The 15,062-nt window shown below is 39.3% G+C and overlaps 2 protein-coding genes across 5 annotated transcripts; one reads left to right on the top strand and one right to left on the bottom strand.

The window, feature by feature from the left end:
* Window positions 1-494: 494 nt before the first annotated feature.
* armc1l (armadillo repeat containing 1, like) lies at window positions 495-8,265 on the bottom strand. 4 transcript variants are annotated; one of them, XM_063015846.1, is made up of 8 exons: window positions 8,179-8,265; window positions 5,977-6,161; window positions 3,044-3,208; window positions 2,850-2,941; window positions 2,575-2,764; window positions 2,247-2,363; window positions 1,995-2,069; window positions 495-1,016 (listed from the first exon to the last, which is right to left on the bottom strand). In XM_063015846.1, exons 3-8 carry the CDS (start codon window positions 3,194-3,196, stop codon window positions 825-827), a joined length of 819 nt encoding a protein of 272 aa, XP_062871916.1. In that variant the 5' UTR covers window positions 3,197-3,208; window positions 5,977-6,161; window positions 8,179-8,265; the 3' UTR covers window positions 495-824. The 4 variants fall into 4 exon arrangements, with proteins under 4 accessions (XP_062871916.1, XP_062871918.1, XP_062871920.1 ...); XM_063015848.1 differs by lacking the exons at window positions 5,977-6,161; window positions 8,179-8,265 and adding an exon at window positions 4,589-4,635; XM_063015850.1 differs by lacking the exons at window positions 5,977-6,161; window positions 8,179-8,265 and adding an exon at window positions 4,442-4,459.
* Window positions 5,199-12,835, top strand: mtfr2 (mitochondrial fission regulator 2). The gene is made up of 7 exons (XM_063015845.1): window positions 5,199-5,407; window positions 6,511-6,615; window positions 6,812-6,936; window positions 7,518-7,735; window positions 8,193-8,502; window positions 9,754-9,937; window positions 11,474-12,835. Exons 1-7 carry the CDS (start codon window positions 5,336-5,338, stop codon window positions 11,516-11,518), a joined length of 1,059 nt encoding a protein of 352 aa, XP_062871915.1. The 5' UTR covers window positions 5,199-5,335; the 3' UTR covers window positions 11,519-12,835.
* The last annotated feature ends 2,227 nt before the right edge of the window (window positions 12,836-15,062 follow it).

The raw sequence follows: 15,062 nt of genomic DNA on the forward strand, positions 1-15,062 counted from the left end.
GTTTATTTATTATGATTTTAACCTCATGTTTTACACACTTTGGTTCCCATTATGATTCATCAGTTCAAGTTAAACATCAAACACAGTCATGGACGATTTTGTATCTTCAGTTCACATCACTCGCACGTCTTTGTACTGTTGGAGGAAACCCACGTAGACACGGGGAGAACATGCCAACTCCACCTGGGAATGGAACCCAGGACCTACTTGCTGTGAGCCGACAGAGCTACCCACCGAGCCACCACATATAGACTAATGACTGCTGGGTTGCCTTAAAAAGCCCAAGATTTCAATTCTTGAACACATCATTTTGGCTCAGATTTGGCAGCTTTTTGGACTTAATCTTGGTTCATCACAAACTGACACCCGAACCCAAAACTCTAACAGTACATAACGTGTATCGAGCGTCCCCATCACCAGACAGGGTCTCAAACTGTGTCAAAACAAGTATTTGGTGCAGCATCACTCATATAAATGTGGGTAAGTTACACGTCTGAATACACATCACGTCCTTTATTAAGAAACCATCTTTTTTAGGTTAGAAATGATAAACATAGGGACAAACAACAGGTATATATTTACAGCAAAACCAAAACGATCACATATACAAAGACAAACAGAGGTACAACAAAGAAAGATGTGGAAATGTAAATGTATAGACATCAAATACAACCCAGAATGACTGATTTACTGCTCGACATTAGGATATCGGGACAGTGTGTATCCAACACAAGCAGTTTGGTGTTCAGTCATTATAAAAGTTCTTGTCTCCCTTTCCGGTCCTGTAGTAGTTCTGTTATTAACGTACAGTACAGTCCCAGTCGTCACCAGTAAAAGGTTTTAGTGAGAAAACTGGCGGCTGAGCTTAACCAGCTCCCGCTGGCGTCCTGTTTGGCGGCGGTGCGTGATATGGCCCGGTCTGTTTTCGTTTCGGGACTTTCATCCTCGGGTAGATAATCTGGCAGGTGACGGTTCTCCTCTATGTGAGCTTCTGTAGTACAGAGAGGGACGAGAACCTGCCACCAAGAGGAACAGGACTGATCATGAAATGTTTTATGGGCAAAGACAGAGTTGGTATTTGTTAGATAAGTTTAGGTACAACATGAATGACACCACATGGTTGGTTCTAATTGATGATAAGCAGCCAACACTTGCAAAATAAACTCAGTGCAGTGTGATTTAGAATTGCTGGTTGCTGATATCTAAGTTAAAGGTAATGCTTTTAATGCCACCTTAAATGTGATTATGTGCAAAAATCTATTTTAAAATAGCACTTTTGTACAGTAACAACACACAACCTTCCTCATATTTACATTAATCAAGTGAGTTTGGGGAGGAATGAGGAATCCCCTCCGGATTTACGCCCTTTGTACAAGCCAATCATTGTCCATATAGACACTCGGCTCGCCGGTAGCAGAGCTGATATTCAAACTAGTTTTACCGGTGTGCCGTACTATACTTTTGTTTAAACGTTTATTTTAACAGTTTGTTTATTGTTGTTTTATATTTATTTTATTTGGGTTTTAATGCCTTGTTTAACACGTGTCATTAAGTGGAAAGAAATAGGTATTATGTTTCGGTTTGTTTATTTTATCTGGTCTTTATATTTTGGTCTATTTTGTATTTTCATTTTTATGTATTAAAACCTATATAAATTAAAATATTAAAATATAAGCCAGTTTGATTTGCAGCTTCATGCGTCTAGATAATAAATTTATGTTACATGTTTTATATCATTAAATGTTTTTGAATCATCACCACTACAAAAAAAAAAATGCAATTTTAGACAAATTAAATTTAACTCTAAGGACCCCCAGTCAACTTTAACAAAGCTTTGCAAAAAATTGAAAAATTGAACATAGGAAAATATTTAGCTACTAGACAATGTCACACAGATTTCTCTTATCCTGAGCATAACAAAATAACAAACCATACTCAGTATAGCATGCAGGATAGACTACATTACAACCGGTGACCTGGGTCACAATACCCACCTCCTCACCCCTCTCATTCTTCACCACCTGCTGAGCTGAAAGCAGTTTGGTGCCAGCAATGGCTGAAGTCAGACTCTGTAAAGCAGGTGGAATTTCTGGTCTTATTATACAGGACAGTCAAAAGAGGATGTGCACACACACAATAAAATAAACAAAGCAAATGTTTTAATATACTAAACAAATCGACAAATTAAACATTAACCAAACAGACAAGATAAATAATTGGTTAGTAGTCGGGTAAAATGTCTCCACCTCAGTGGGCAGGTCGGCTCGGACACGTACTGTACACCTCTTGAGAGCCATCTGGAAAGTGAAGCTGATTACGCCTTTAACCTTCAGGAGCGCATCCTCACAAACACCTCGCTGGTCCTGTAATCACACACCGCACAAGGAACGGTGACACGTCCATCATTTAAAAATGACCATAGGCTACAGTGTGTTTTTTAATGCTTGCAGGTTATGCATTTATACACTGGTATGTCTAACCACACTCAGGTCAAACCTGTGTTCACATCTCAGTTGCTGTTGGTGCCTTCACAAGCACTGTAAAATATAAACACATGTATATTTCCATACTTACAGTCCCATCCAAGCCCTGTATGTGTAGCGTGACCGTTTTGGCCTTTTTGTTGGAACTGTTGATGAAGAACTGAGGTTTATTCCTCCTCATCTGCTGCTCAGGAGTTCTAAAAGTGTCTGTCCTCGATGGAGCACTTAAAACTTCATGCACCTCTTTAGCAAGGTCTGTAATGTCCACACTGAGTCCAGTCCTGCATAAAACAATGCCAGGGATATCAGAAACTAATACAGATTTTATTAACAGTATTAACAGATCCAGCAGTAATTCAGACTCACTTTTCTATCAGCAGCTCTAGGCTCACCATCATGCCAAGTTCATTCTTCATGGCGCTGACGTTCTTAGGCGATTCTGCCAGATATCTCAGAGTCTGCATGAGACATGGAACATTAAACCGTGCTCCAATACACCAATGTATCTTAAAATATACATTTAAAAATATATATGGAAAAGGATAGAGGGCAGAATGTACCTGCAAAGTGGTAAAAACTACTTGAGAGTCTTTGTGGTCTAGGAACAAAACAAGCCCAGGTAAGCAGCCCTCATCCTGTGCTATAGTCTCTCGATTCTGAGGCTCGGATGCCAGATCTCGCAGCTGGGTCACTACCGACAGTGCATCCATCATCTTAGTGATTATCTGCAGGACAAAAAAGGTATTAACACCCATCAAAACACTCCAAAAAAAAGACAGACAGACAAAAAGTAACATGACATCATTTAAAAGTACCTATAGAGCTTGTAAATGGACCAAAACAAACCTAATCATGGATGGATAACATTAGGAACAAGGTTATTAGAGGGACAGCAAGTAGGATGTTTGGAGATTAGTTAGGTGAAATCAAAAAGGTTTGGGCATGTGCAGGAGAGGAATTAGAGTTCTACAATGACAAGGCTGCTGAGGATGGAATCACCAGGCAGAAGGAGGAGAGGAAGACCAAATAAGATGTTTACGGATGCAATGGTTGGTGTGACCGAGGAGGAGGTTCAGGGCAGGGCAGGACAGGACGGAGTCGAATGATCCTTTGTGACGATTCTTTATGGGAGCAGGATTGCTGTAGGATGCCAGTCTGCCAGTCAAAATTAAACTAGAAGCCCAACACCTCACACAACTGCCTGCTGTCTTACTGAACCAGTTACATGTACGGCTGTAGAGTTTGAGTAAACAAAATACACTGAACCCTACTAGACTTTTAAATTCCTAGCAGGAACAGTAGCAGGAACAGGGATGCTGAGCATATTTCAGGCGGCCAGTCAGGGCGTGATGATACTTCAATGTAAAGAGCTTCCATCATTCTATTAATGTACTTACATTGCATTATGTGGGCTATATTTATATATATATTTATATATATATACATATATACATACACATATATATATTTTAATACACACATATGTATGTATATATATATATATATATATATATATATATATATATATATATATATATATATATATACACATATACACACACTTACACGTACATACATATATATATATATACATAGTATATATATATATATATATATATATATATATATATATATACATAGTATATATATATATATATATATATATATATATATATGTAGTTATATATATATATATATATATATATATATATATATATAAAAAATATAGTATACATATATATATTACACACACACACACACACACATATATATATATATATATATATATATATATATATATATATATATATGAATATATAATAAAAAAAATAAAAACAACAATGACACTGAGCAGAATTTGTTGTAATTAGCCGTTAGAGAAATCTAAGCTAAACCGTTAGCCGAGCTCGAGAAATGCTAACCAGCAACACAGTCGCTAGCCACATTAGCTACATTACCTAGCATCTTTGATGTTTTCATTTATTTCACATCTGTATTTTTTATCTAAGTGTTTATTTGTATCGTAAATGCTGTTAGTTAAAACGGGTGTGAGTCTATTTTCGTTTTTATTTGACATTTAATAACTGAAACGTTTAAATCCTTACCGGTGCTCGGTCACGTGCCAGAACCACAAAAACGAATTTTCGCACACATTTCGATATAACACCATTGGTGGAAAAACTGCACCCCCAAAGCAAGATCTGGCTGTGTGATTGGCTGGAGCCTCGGCGCTGCATTTGTTTCGTCCAATCGAGTGTCGCGTTGCTTTGGGCAGCTTTATTTGACTTCAAGCTCACAGCAGCGTGTAAGTTTGAAAGCTAATGTTGATTATACTGTATGTTTATTTTGTTATGCTTATAATGTGTGTTTTATTTTGGGGATATACAGTTAAAATTTTATTACAATTAAATGGTTGTAGCAGTATTACGTTAATTACAAGGTTATGCATCATATTACAGTCGAGCTTGGGGAGAGTCGATCACTTCCTCTACTGATTACTGTCAGTGCTGGCTGTGATGTGTTTGTTAATATGGTGTTGGTATTAATGTTTACATAAATAACTGCTTTTTCTTTCTAGATCTAAAGGCGATGGCATTCATTTGACCCTGTGCATCACGTGTATGGAGCTTGTGCTGCTGCAGTGTTTACGTCCAGCAGTGATCACTGCAGAAATCCTGCTGGTCATTACATTGTGATTCACAGATCACTTGTGATCACTTGATTTCAAACTGTATTGGGAATAACAGATCACTTTGGATCACTTGATTTCAGACTGTATTGGGAGTAACAGATCACTGGAGAGCATTCCACTGCAGGCTGCTTTATAGTGGGAATAGCAGACCACACTGATCATGTCTTTACTAGAAGATGTCCTGCAGCTCCTGAGATGTGTCTTGGACTATTTCGGAGTGCCCCAGGATATGGTAGGTACTGTAAGGTGCACTGGTCAGATTTAATTCATTTTTCTTTTTTAAGAAGGTATCAATTAAGCAGCTTGTTTTAGTAATGTCATTAAAGCAGCTGTGGGAAAGTCAGGTTGGGGCAGTACATGAAATGCAAATTAAAACAAAGCAGTGGTTTGTAAAGCCACTTTTACTAGCATTTAAATACAAACAGTGCTAAATATTTAGTGTTATACCTTTTTTTTTAAACAGTTTTTAAAATTGATGCCTGCAACACGATTCAAAAATATAGTTGCAATTGTAAATATTATATGTATTGTATTGTAAAATTTCTATACAGTCACCTTTACAATTGTTTTTGGTGAATTAGCTTAATCTTACACTGACAAAAATAGTAAGATCCCAACTTTTATTTAAAGTAAATTTACTCTGGGCAGAAATTCTTTTATCAACAAAACAAAACTAAACCTAAACACTGCCACATCACCCCACTGCTGCGTTCTCTTCACTGGCTTCCTGTAGCTGCACACATTCAGTTTAAAACACTGATGCTCGCCTACAAAGCCAAAAATGGAGCAGCCCCAAGTTACCTTCGTGGTCTGATCAAACCCCGCTCTGTACCACGCAACCTCCGAGCCACTAGTCTCGCCCGACTTGATCTTCCACCCAGGACTCGAGGAAGACGAGCATCAGCATCAAGGCTCTTCTCTGTACTGGCACCCAAGTGGTGGAACGAACTTCCTCTGTCTGTCCGAACATCTGAGTTTCTTGCTCTCTGTAAAAAATGATTAAAAACCTTCATCACCTCTTTACTAAGCACTTAAGCTGACTTGTACTTACTTACTAACACTCTTATTCATAACAGGGTTTTAGCAGATTTATATTCTTGGACTGGTGTTTACTTAAACTAGAGTAATGAAATGTTTACTATGGAAGCTCTTCTGTAAGTCGCTCTGGATAAGAGCGTCTGCTAAATGCCGAAAATGTAAATGTAAACTGTATGTGGCACAATTTTTGTCACTCTTTAGAAATTCTAAGACACGTGTTGCATTTTTCAAGATATTTTGGTTTTGTATACGTTGGTTATGTTTATATGTGATATGTTTTAATTGATCTTGTTGTAGTTGGTTCCAGTCTGGGAGAGCACTTTGTGTGGACAGTATCGCAGCATTGTTCGCATGATCGGAACCAATCTCCCTCTGACGCCTTATCCCCGGCTCCACTTCCAGGTACTGGATTACACTAAATAAAAATATACATTAAATGTGTATCTTATCTTCTGCTCCACAGTCGCCCATAGATTTTCGCTAAATGAGTTTTCTGTACAGATGTAGTTTTATGGGAACCACTTACGAACAGTCCTTAAAACCGTATTGATTTGGTTCCTTTGAGTCATTAAATATTCATCTGTTTGTCTCTGGACAGATTCCTTTGCAGACAATCAGAAGACATGGACACACTGACGTCTCGGTGGATGCCCCGGCTATTCCATCACTGGCGGATGTGTTATGGCTGGACGAAGATGAAGGAGAGAGGTGCACAAGGTTCAGGTACATACAGGGGGTGGAAAAATGTCAGGTAACTGACCGGTAATAGTAATATAAGGAATGGGGCCAGCCTTTACCTGTTTAGGTTTTAAAATTGGGAATTCTGTGAGGCGAAGCCTGAATAGTTTGTGTTGGGATGTTGGAGCTTAAAAATCTTCTGTTTTTTAACGAAATGATGGAGGTCTGTGGATGATGATGGATGGTGATTATTGAGGAGGCTTTGAATGGTGCTTGACTTCATCCTGGTGTTAATTAAACCACTCTTGAACTGCAGTGAAATTGTTGAACATCATATATTTAGTCACAATTGTTTTTGGTAAATTAGCTTGATCTCACACTGAAGAAAGAGAATTAAATCTTTTATTGAAGTATATTTATACTGGGCAAACATTCCTTCATCAGCTATAATTATTTTTTAACAAAACTGTAAGTGCCACAATTTTTGGAGCCCCTAGAAATTCAGACACATGTAGGGTTTTTGAATTAATATTTTCCTTTTTGAAGTTGATGAGCGCATATGTAAACGCATACAAAAAGTGTGAAAGGGATTCGACTTGTTTATCGATCGATATTACTACCTGCAGGAATTTTGTCCAACTGAGGAAGATTGGAAGGCCGCAGGGGTTTGACGCTTCAGCAGCAGTTCCTTTACAGCCTGTACTTTCAGCCCAGAGTGTCCAGAAACAACCATCAGCATCGATACTGAGCTCTGAACCAGAAGCGCTCAAGAAAATCCACGCGTTAGAGACCGAGTTACTGAAGCTCCAAGCTCAGATCGCCCTGATCGTCACCACTCCACCAGGTAATCACACCATCACAGGTAAACACAGACATAACATGTCATCCTTCTGTTCTAAAGTCTTCTGAGAGTAAAGCATGGGTCCCAACTTGATTCCCCCAATGCTTTATCCTGGTCAGGGTTGCAGTGGGTCAGATTAATTGTGAAAGGCAGGAAATACCCCAGACAGGTCACCAGTTCATCACAGGACACACACTCACACTTGGGACCATTTTTGGAAGCTCCAGTTAGCCTGGCTGCATGTCTTTCGAATTGTTGGAGAAAACTCTCTTAGACACAAGGAGAACATGCAAATTCCACACAGAAAGGAATCAAACCAAGTCCAGTTTTGCTACCCACTGATCCACCTGCTGCCCACGTTAGACATTATCATATATCATAAAATAATCATACTTGGATGAGTGTCAATATTTTCCCTGTTACATCATGAGTCCTGATTCTGATACCTTCTCTTTTTCAGCTGACAGTTCTCATCCGAGCGTTCCCACCACACCATGTTCCTCTCATTTGCCTGCACCCGTCTTTACCTCCACTCCACTGGTCGCGCCGCCTCCCCCTCCTCCTCCTCCTCCACCACCTCCTCCAGCTCTGGCTGGCTCAGCGCAGGTCTCAGTGAGCAACATGATCAGACAGAGACAGACAGCCAGGAAGGACAGAGACACGGTGAATAAGGGAACAGCGGATGCAACTGACACCTCGGTGGCTTCGGTTCCCTCTATGCTGGACGTCCTGAAAGACCTAAACCAGGTTAAACTCCGTTCTGTCGAGAGGTAAACTTATTTTACATTTTCAGCATTTAGTAGATGCTTTTTTCCAAAGCGACTTACAGTACTGTGACAGTATATTGTCTTAGCAATCGAGGGTTAAGGGCCTTGCTCAAGCGCCCAACATTGGCAACCTGGCAGTTGTGGGGCTTGAACCAGCAACCTTTCGATCACTAGTCCAGTACCTTAACCACTAGGCTATAACTGCCCTAAAAAAAAAAAAATACAAACTTGTATTCACCACACTCTCAATCCAGTGCCGTCAGAAGTCTGTCAGTCGTATCGGTTATGAATAACTGAATAATAAATACAGAATTCTTTAGGTATTTGTATTCATGCTAATTTTTCTTGCACATTTAATGTAAAGTAAAAGAAATGCTTAATTAGGGATGTAACGTGCACTGGAAAACAGTTAAAAATCGGTGCGCATGTGCCACGATTTTAATCGGTTAATCATTTAAGATGAATCGATATTCACTTTAAACAGCAGAGGGCGCTGGCGTTATAAATTTCATTGCAGAATAAGGGAAATGTGTAGCATTTATTTTTGCATAGTTTGCACCTATCTAATAAACAAAAGGACATTCATTATTTAGATGAATTAAATATAAGCACAAATACAGTATTTTATTTTAAATAGAAGTAATAAAAGGAAACGTCATAATTTGTCTTCAATTTAATTTAGTTAAAAAAAAAAATCGGGGAAAATTCGTATCGTGAACCCAGTATCGTGAATCGTATCGCATCGTGGGTAGAGTGTATCGTTACATCCCTATGCTTAATCGTACCAGTGCCCAGTTGCCCAAAATAAATCTTTGATTTGAGAAAATCATCAACCCGCCACCTTTTAGACTGGGAAGCCTAAACAGTCTTGACAGGAGCTCGACTGGTCAGGAAAACTCGTGTGCATCACGTCTGCTCCACAGGTGAACTTCAGCCAAACTGAGGGGCGGCCCCTTCCTTTTATACCAAAACTTTGAGTGTATGCGCAAGAGGGACAGAGGCTCTGGCCAGGCGCCGCCCTCCCACCAATGCACACACACTCCCAAGATTTACTGCAGTCAAATATGTGGTCATTTGCCCAGACTGTAGCAACCGCTCAAGTAAGCGAAAAACAAGTTTTATAAGTAACATCTGCGCCAATATGTGAAAAACAGGTTTTATAAGCGGGTTAGGATGAAGTGCCAGACAGTACAGTTGTCATATTCCAATACACAGTTCATTTTCATAATCGTGGTGATGTGACGGCATGTTCAGGTCCCCTGGAGGAACCCCCGTGAAGAAACGAAGGAGTAAAGGTACGGCGTGCGCGTTTGACCCCGCCGCTCTCATTGCCGCAGCATTAAAGAGGAAGTTCATGCACAAACTGCGGGATGACTCATACAATAAGGAGAACCGCTCGGCGGAGACGTCGCCATTCAGCAGTCCAGACACGCCCAGAGTAAGTTGCTTATGTACCTGTGTGTTCGTTAGGGCTGTTAAATCTTAGATTAGATAACATATCTATAATATAGTGATAACGTGTCTAATAAAGCAGATTTTAAATGCAGTCTTTAAATGGACATGATGAGAGCGATGGGGATTCCCCAAAAGGGGAAATCCCAAAATAAGGTTGAGTTAAATCCAGGGTGCACTCACTTCTAGTGTTGGTACCAGGCCCATATAAATAGGAAGAGTTATGTCAGAAAGGGCATCAGGCAAAAAATTTTTACCAAACCAAATATGTTGATCAGAGGTCATACAAAATTGGTTAACACTGACCGCCACTGGTACTCTTGACCAGCAGGGTACTGGTGGAAATGGTTAGGGTATGGTATATTCTATTTCTACTGGGAATTTGAGTCTCACAGTAGATGGCGCTATTTCACTGCCGTTGGCTCACAACCCACTTTAATCAAAACTAACAAGGTCTAGTTCAGACTACACAAATGGGTAAAAAAAACAGAAGTATAAATTCAGACAGTGGTTAAGAGATGTGCTGGGGAGATGTGAGTAGCAGTGTGTCACGTACTGTGAAAAACAACATCATGTGATACAGTTTTACTGGGTGCACTGAGTAATTTTATAGGAAATATTTGTGTTTATTATTCTAAACTTTCTGATCCTAAACTTCCTGGCAGGATACAAAAATTAAAACCACTTAAATGACTTAAAAAAAACACCAGTGTCATAAATAACACAACCATGTATACAAATAAATAAATATTCCAAACTTGCCGTATCAGGCTGCACATGATGCAGAGGAGAGCTGCTGCTTCACTCATCAGACTGGAGGCCCGTGTCTCATACGGCATCCTTTGTGTTTAATTCTTGTCCTCTTTCCAGATCAACTCCAATATGTGAATTGCAGTCTGGAAGCGTATCACATCAGACCTGACTAACACCTGATTTTACACCGTGGGTCAGAGATGAGAGCTGCACCTTCAGTGCCTAAATACATGGGTGTGGTCAGGACTCTAGGTTGTCTAGATCATCAACCCTCGCCCACACACCATTGTGAAAGCTCTTGACAAGCTAAATAATATAATTAACGTTGTGTGCATCATACATATGCAATATGCAATTTTGCTGATATTAATATTTACTTCAAAAAAATATATACAACCCTGCTTTATTCAATGTGATGACTGAGCCTGTTTCTGCAAGCACATGATAGAAATTCGTGGTTCAATATCGGTTACAACTAGTCATTAATCGTCCTCCTCCGTCAGTAAACCTGAGCTGTACTCTCTTTTTAAGCCTGTTATTGTTTGTAAGAGCCAGGCTTTCAAAATCACTCACTAGTGCACAGTACATGATTATCGTCTCGAATTTTAAACATACTGTGATTATTTCAGTTGTGTGGTGACGACTGTGTGATGAGTCTAGTCCACCTAGACTGAGAGATCACTTTGGACATGACATACAGATTTAAGGATCTTACAGTATTTATCACATTGTGACTTTTGTTCTTTTGTTTTTCACATTTGCTGTACAGATTCCCCAGCTGACGAGGCGCAGTCAGGGACGAAACCACCTGTGATCCCGAACCCTCGGGTCAGACAGGAAGCGGTGTGCAGGAGTGTCGTCTGCTGAAAGCTGTGTGAAGATGATCTCGCTCTCGCTTTCTGTCAGCCCCCTCAGTTCTCTGGTACTTTACGTTAGGGGAAGAAAAAGCTGATTTCTTCTTTACAGAACAAGAAAATGAATCGATGAAGTGCATGTGAAGTAAAAATGGTGTTGATTTAAAAAATGCATGTAAGTTAAAAGCAGTGCAGGTATTATAAAGCCACATCAGGCATTTATCACCATGCTTTGTTGCACCTAGTGTAGCTATTATAATTTATTACAATATAATAAAATGTTGTTTTCAGCTGCTCCTGTATTTAGGGGTCGCAACAATCAATTTGGTCCAGACTTGGCAGCAGCAGCAAGAGAGTTAATATTAATAAATAAAATAAAGAAAAGAATACATTTATCTAGTTATAAGTTAGCAGCTCGGTTGAAGAGATTTCAGGACAGTTTATCAGAATTCACTAGCTTATTGCAATGCTCATCCAATGATGTGTCAGAATGCAGCTGACCTGCAAACAAAACAAAGAAATTCTTCGACATGGCATATAATTTTTGGCATGAATGTTTTGATAAACCTGTGCAAAATGCAGCTGTTTTGCTGGTAACATGTTGTGCTTTTGTACTACTACAGATTCCTTTTTGTAACTTACAGGAGCATTCTGTTAATAGCTCTCCCTCCTAAAACTGCTGCTTTAATGCTGCATTGCCAAAACGTGTGCCTTACCAAAACTCCGGCATGTTACATACATTCTGAGGATGGTAGAATTCTAGCTGTTTCAACCAAGTCACCTAATTAAAAACATTATTCTTTCCTCGTGAACATGCATTTAAATCGACAGATTTTTTTTTTCTTCGCATGCACAATTTTGTTACTCACCCGTCTGCTCTATTCTGCAGCCCTGCACTGGTATTTATTTACTGTGAATGTATGTCAGATGAACTGGAGGTAACTATGAACAATTCTGAATTCAGGATGGACCCTGTACCTCCTGACAGACTTTTCTTATGCAACGCTTTTGTTTAATGTTTTCTGTTATTTTTAGTTTTGTATGAATGTGTTTGTACCGCTCAGGCTTCCTACTGCTCTCGCTATGAGTCAAGAAAGCAATAACCGAAACGTTTCATGTAAAATACTGTTCACTGTAGTTCATGTAACTGTTTCATGTCTAAGTTCAGTCTTTCTTTCTTTCTTTCTTTCTTTCTTTCTTTCTTTCTTTCTTTCTTTCTTTCTTTCTTTCTTTCTTTCTTTCTTTCTTTCAATTTTCATTAAACATGTGCAGTCGCGTTTGTGTGTCTCTGATAATAATTCATCTGTATGTAGTTAGAGGCTTACATTTAAAAGTAATCTTGGGTAAAAAAGGGTAAAAAAAATCAGTGGCAGTGATAAGTGCACAAAGTGTGACGGGTGACAAAGAATAATGTTATGATTTAGCTGTAAATTTGGAGCTTGGAGTTAATACCGTTTACCTGTGCACAGTAAGGATCACATTGTGTGGATCTTTAGCAGGCCATCACTCGAGCTCCTTTCACAAGCACTGTGGCTTGTACTTAAATCCCAACCAGCACAAGCAGTGTCTTTGGTCCTCTGTTTACCTTGAGTAATTTTGTTTTATTATCTTTTAAGATATCCTGATGATTTGCATTCATAATTATGTATTTTAATACATAAAGTGTCATTAAATGTCCCCCGCCTGTGCAACAAACTATTAATTTGACATCTGAGCAAAGCCATGTGAGGGGTCAATAATACTAAATACACATATTACACAATAGTCGACCCTTCGCTGATCAGCAAACACATTTCTGTGTTTGGTGTCTGTGTTTGTGTGTATATATGTGGTCGGAGGTGTAATGGAATAAATGCATCATGTGGCATATGTTGTTTGTTTCTGTAAACCACATCCTTTCAATCAGTAAAGGTTAGCAAGAGGAGGATGTACTGGTGTACCAAGGCAGGAAATGGTTACACGCTAAAATCTGATTAATCCTCTATTCCGCTTTGGGTGATGTACGTACCAATCAGTCAGGATTGTTTACGTGATGGAACATTCCCTCTGGTCTGATTTTTATATGCTAGGCTTAGTTTAAATTTGGTCGTGCACCTGTTTGTTCTCCGTCTCTGGCTTTTTAATCATACCTGTAAATCACTATGCATGTAACAGTTTTCTCCAAACGCAGCACATTATTCAGAAATATAAATAGAACCACAAAAATTGTACTGCAGGTAGAATCAATACAGAATCGCATAACACCTGTAACAGAAATGCTACGGTAGTTTGGTATTCGAATGAATTGAAATTGTGACTAAATGATGGTAACAGGATGGTTTTGCTGGTCACACGAACAAAGAACATGAGCAGGGACTTCTTTTTTGCATGGTAGCCTTTAAGCCCTAGGCAATTTACCTGACCTGAGCATGTTGGACCTGTTTGTTGCTGGTTCTTGGATGTCTGACTAACAAAAAAAAGTTCCTCTCGGCATCAAGTACTTTGTAATAAGTGTAGTCAATCAACTTAAACTATATGGGTACGAAGGATTCGCTTGTTCTAGTCAGTCGTAATAGCTACTAACGAGACACAAAGGTCAATGAAATTGTAGTTTTTTTTAAACACCAAATTAATAATAGAAATTGCTGCATGCATATTTCTGAGCCAGCATATTTTAAAGAACACAAACAGAGAGGTGTGTTCCGGTTATTCAGTTACAGAACAAGATTACAAGGGCAGTTGTAGCCTAGTGGTTAAGTTACTGGACTAGTAATGGAAAGCTGGCTGGGTCAAGCTCCACTACTGCCAGGTTGCCACTGTTGGTCCCTTGAGCAAGGCCCTTAAACCGCAATTGCTGTATACTGTCACAGTACTGTAAGTCACTTTGGATAAAAGCTTCTGCTAAATGCCAAAAATGTAACTGTAGGAACAGAGTATAAATTAGTAAGTAAGTGAAGCCTGTGATGGATTTGATGTGATTGTGTTCCCATATTGAATGGGAAATAATAGAATAGAATAGAATCTTTATTGTCACTATACACAGGAACAATGACATTTTGCATCAATTCAGTAGATGTAGTAGCAGCAGTAGAGAAAAATATTCATTCCTTCATTCATTTTCTTATCCAGTCAGGGTTGTTTGGGGTTTGTGTGCTGGAGCATATCCCAGCTTTTCAATGGGCGTGAAGCACGCAGTAACACCCTGGTCGGCACACACACACATTCACCTATAGGGTAATTCAGTGTCTCCAATTAACCTGACTGCAGGTTTTTGGACTGTTGGAGGAAACCGGAGCTCCCGGAGGAAACCCACACAGACATGGGAAGAACATGCAAACTCCACACCCAGACCGCCCCGCCTGGGGATCGAACCCAGGACCTTCTTGCTGTGAGGCGACAGTGCTACCCACTAAGCCACCGTGCCACCGTGCTGCCTTAGAGAAAAATAGTAGCAGTAAAAATCACAAAAATATTTACAATCTGAGAAATAAAAATACAAATAAAGATAGGAATACTGTAGTGTTA

This window comes from Trichomycterus rosablanca, chromosome 19 (assembly GCF_030014385.1).
Source record: "Trichomycterus rosablanca isolate fTriRos1 chromosome 19, fTriRos1.hap1, whole genome shotgun sequence".
Lineage (NCBI taxonomy): Eukaryota > Metazoa > Chordata > Actinopteri > Siluriformes > Trichomycteridae > Trichomycterus > Trichomycterus rosablanca.

What these genes read in the sequence shown, in the direction of transcription:
- armc1l (XM_063015846.1), bottom strand. Translation starts at nt 3,196, where the DNA reads ATGATGGATGCACTGTCGGTAGTGACCCAGCTGCGAGATCTGGCATCC. An exon ending in TAGTTTTTACCACTTTGCAG is followed by an intron (nt 2,942 to 3,043) that starts GTACATTCTGCC and finishes TGTCTCATGCAG; the next exon opens with ACTCTGAGATATCTGGCAGA. An exon ending in AGAATGAGAGGGGTGAGGAG is followed by an intron (nt 1,017 to 1,994) that starts GTGGGTATTGTG and finishes TCTTGGTGGCAG; the next exon opens with GTTCTCGTCCCTCTCTGTAC.
- mtfr2 (XM_063015845.1), top strand. Translation starts at nt 5,336, where the DNA reads ATGTCTTTACTAGAAGATGTCCTGCAGCTCCTGAGATGTGTCTTGGAC. An exon ending in TCGGAGTGCCCCAGGATATG is followed by an intron (nt 5,408 to 6,510) that starts GTAGGTACTGTA and finishes ATCTTGTTGTAG; the next exon opens with TTGGTTCCAGTCTGGGAGAG. An exon ending in GCAGTCCAGACACGCCCAGA is followed by an intron (nt 9,938 to 11,473) that starts GTAAGTTGCTTA and finishes TTTGCTGTACAG; the next exon opens with ATTCCCCAGCTGACGAGGCG.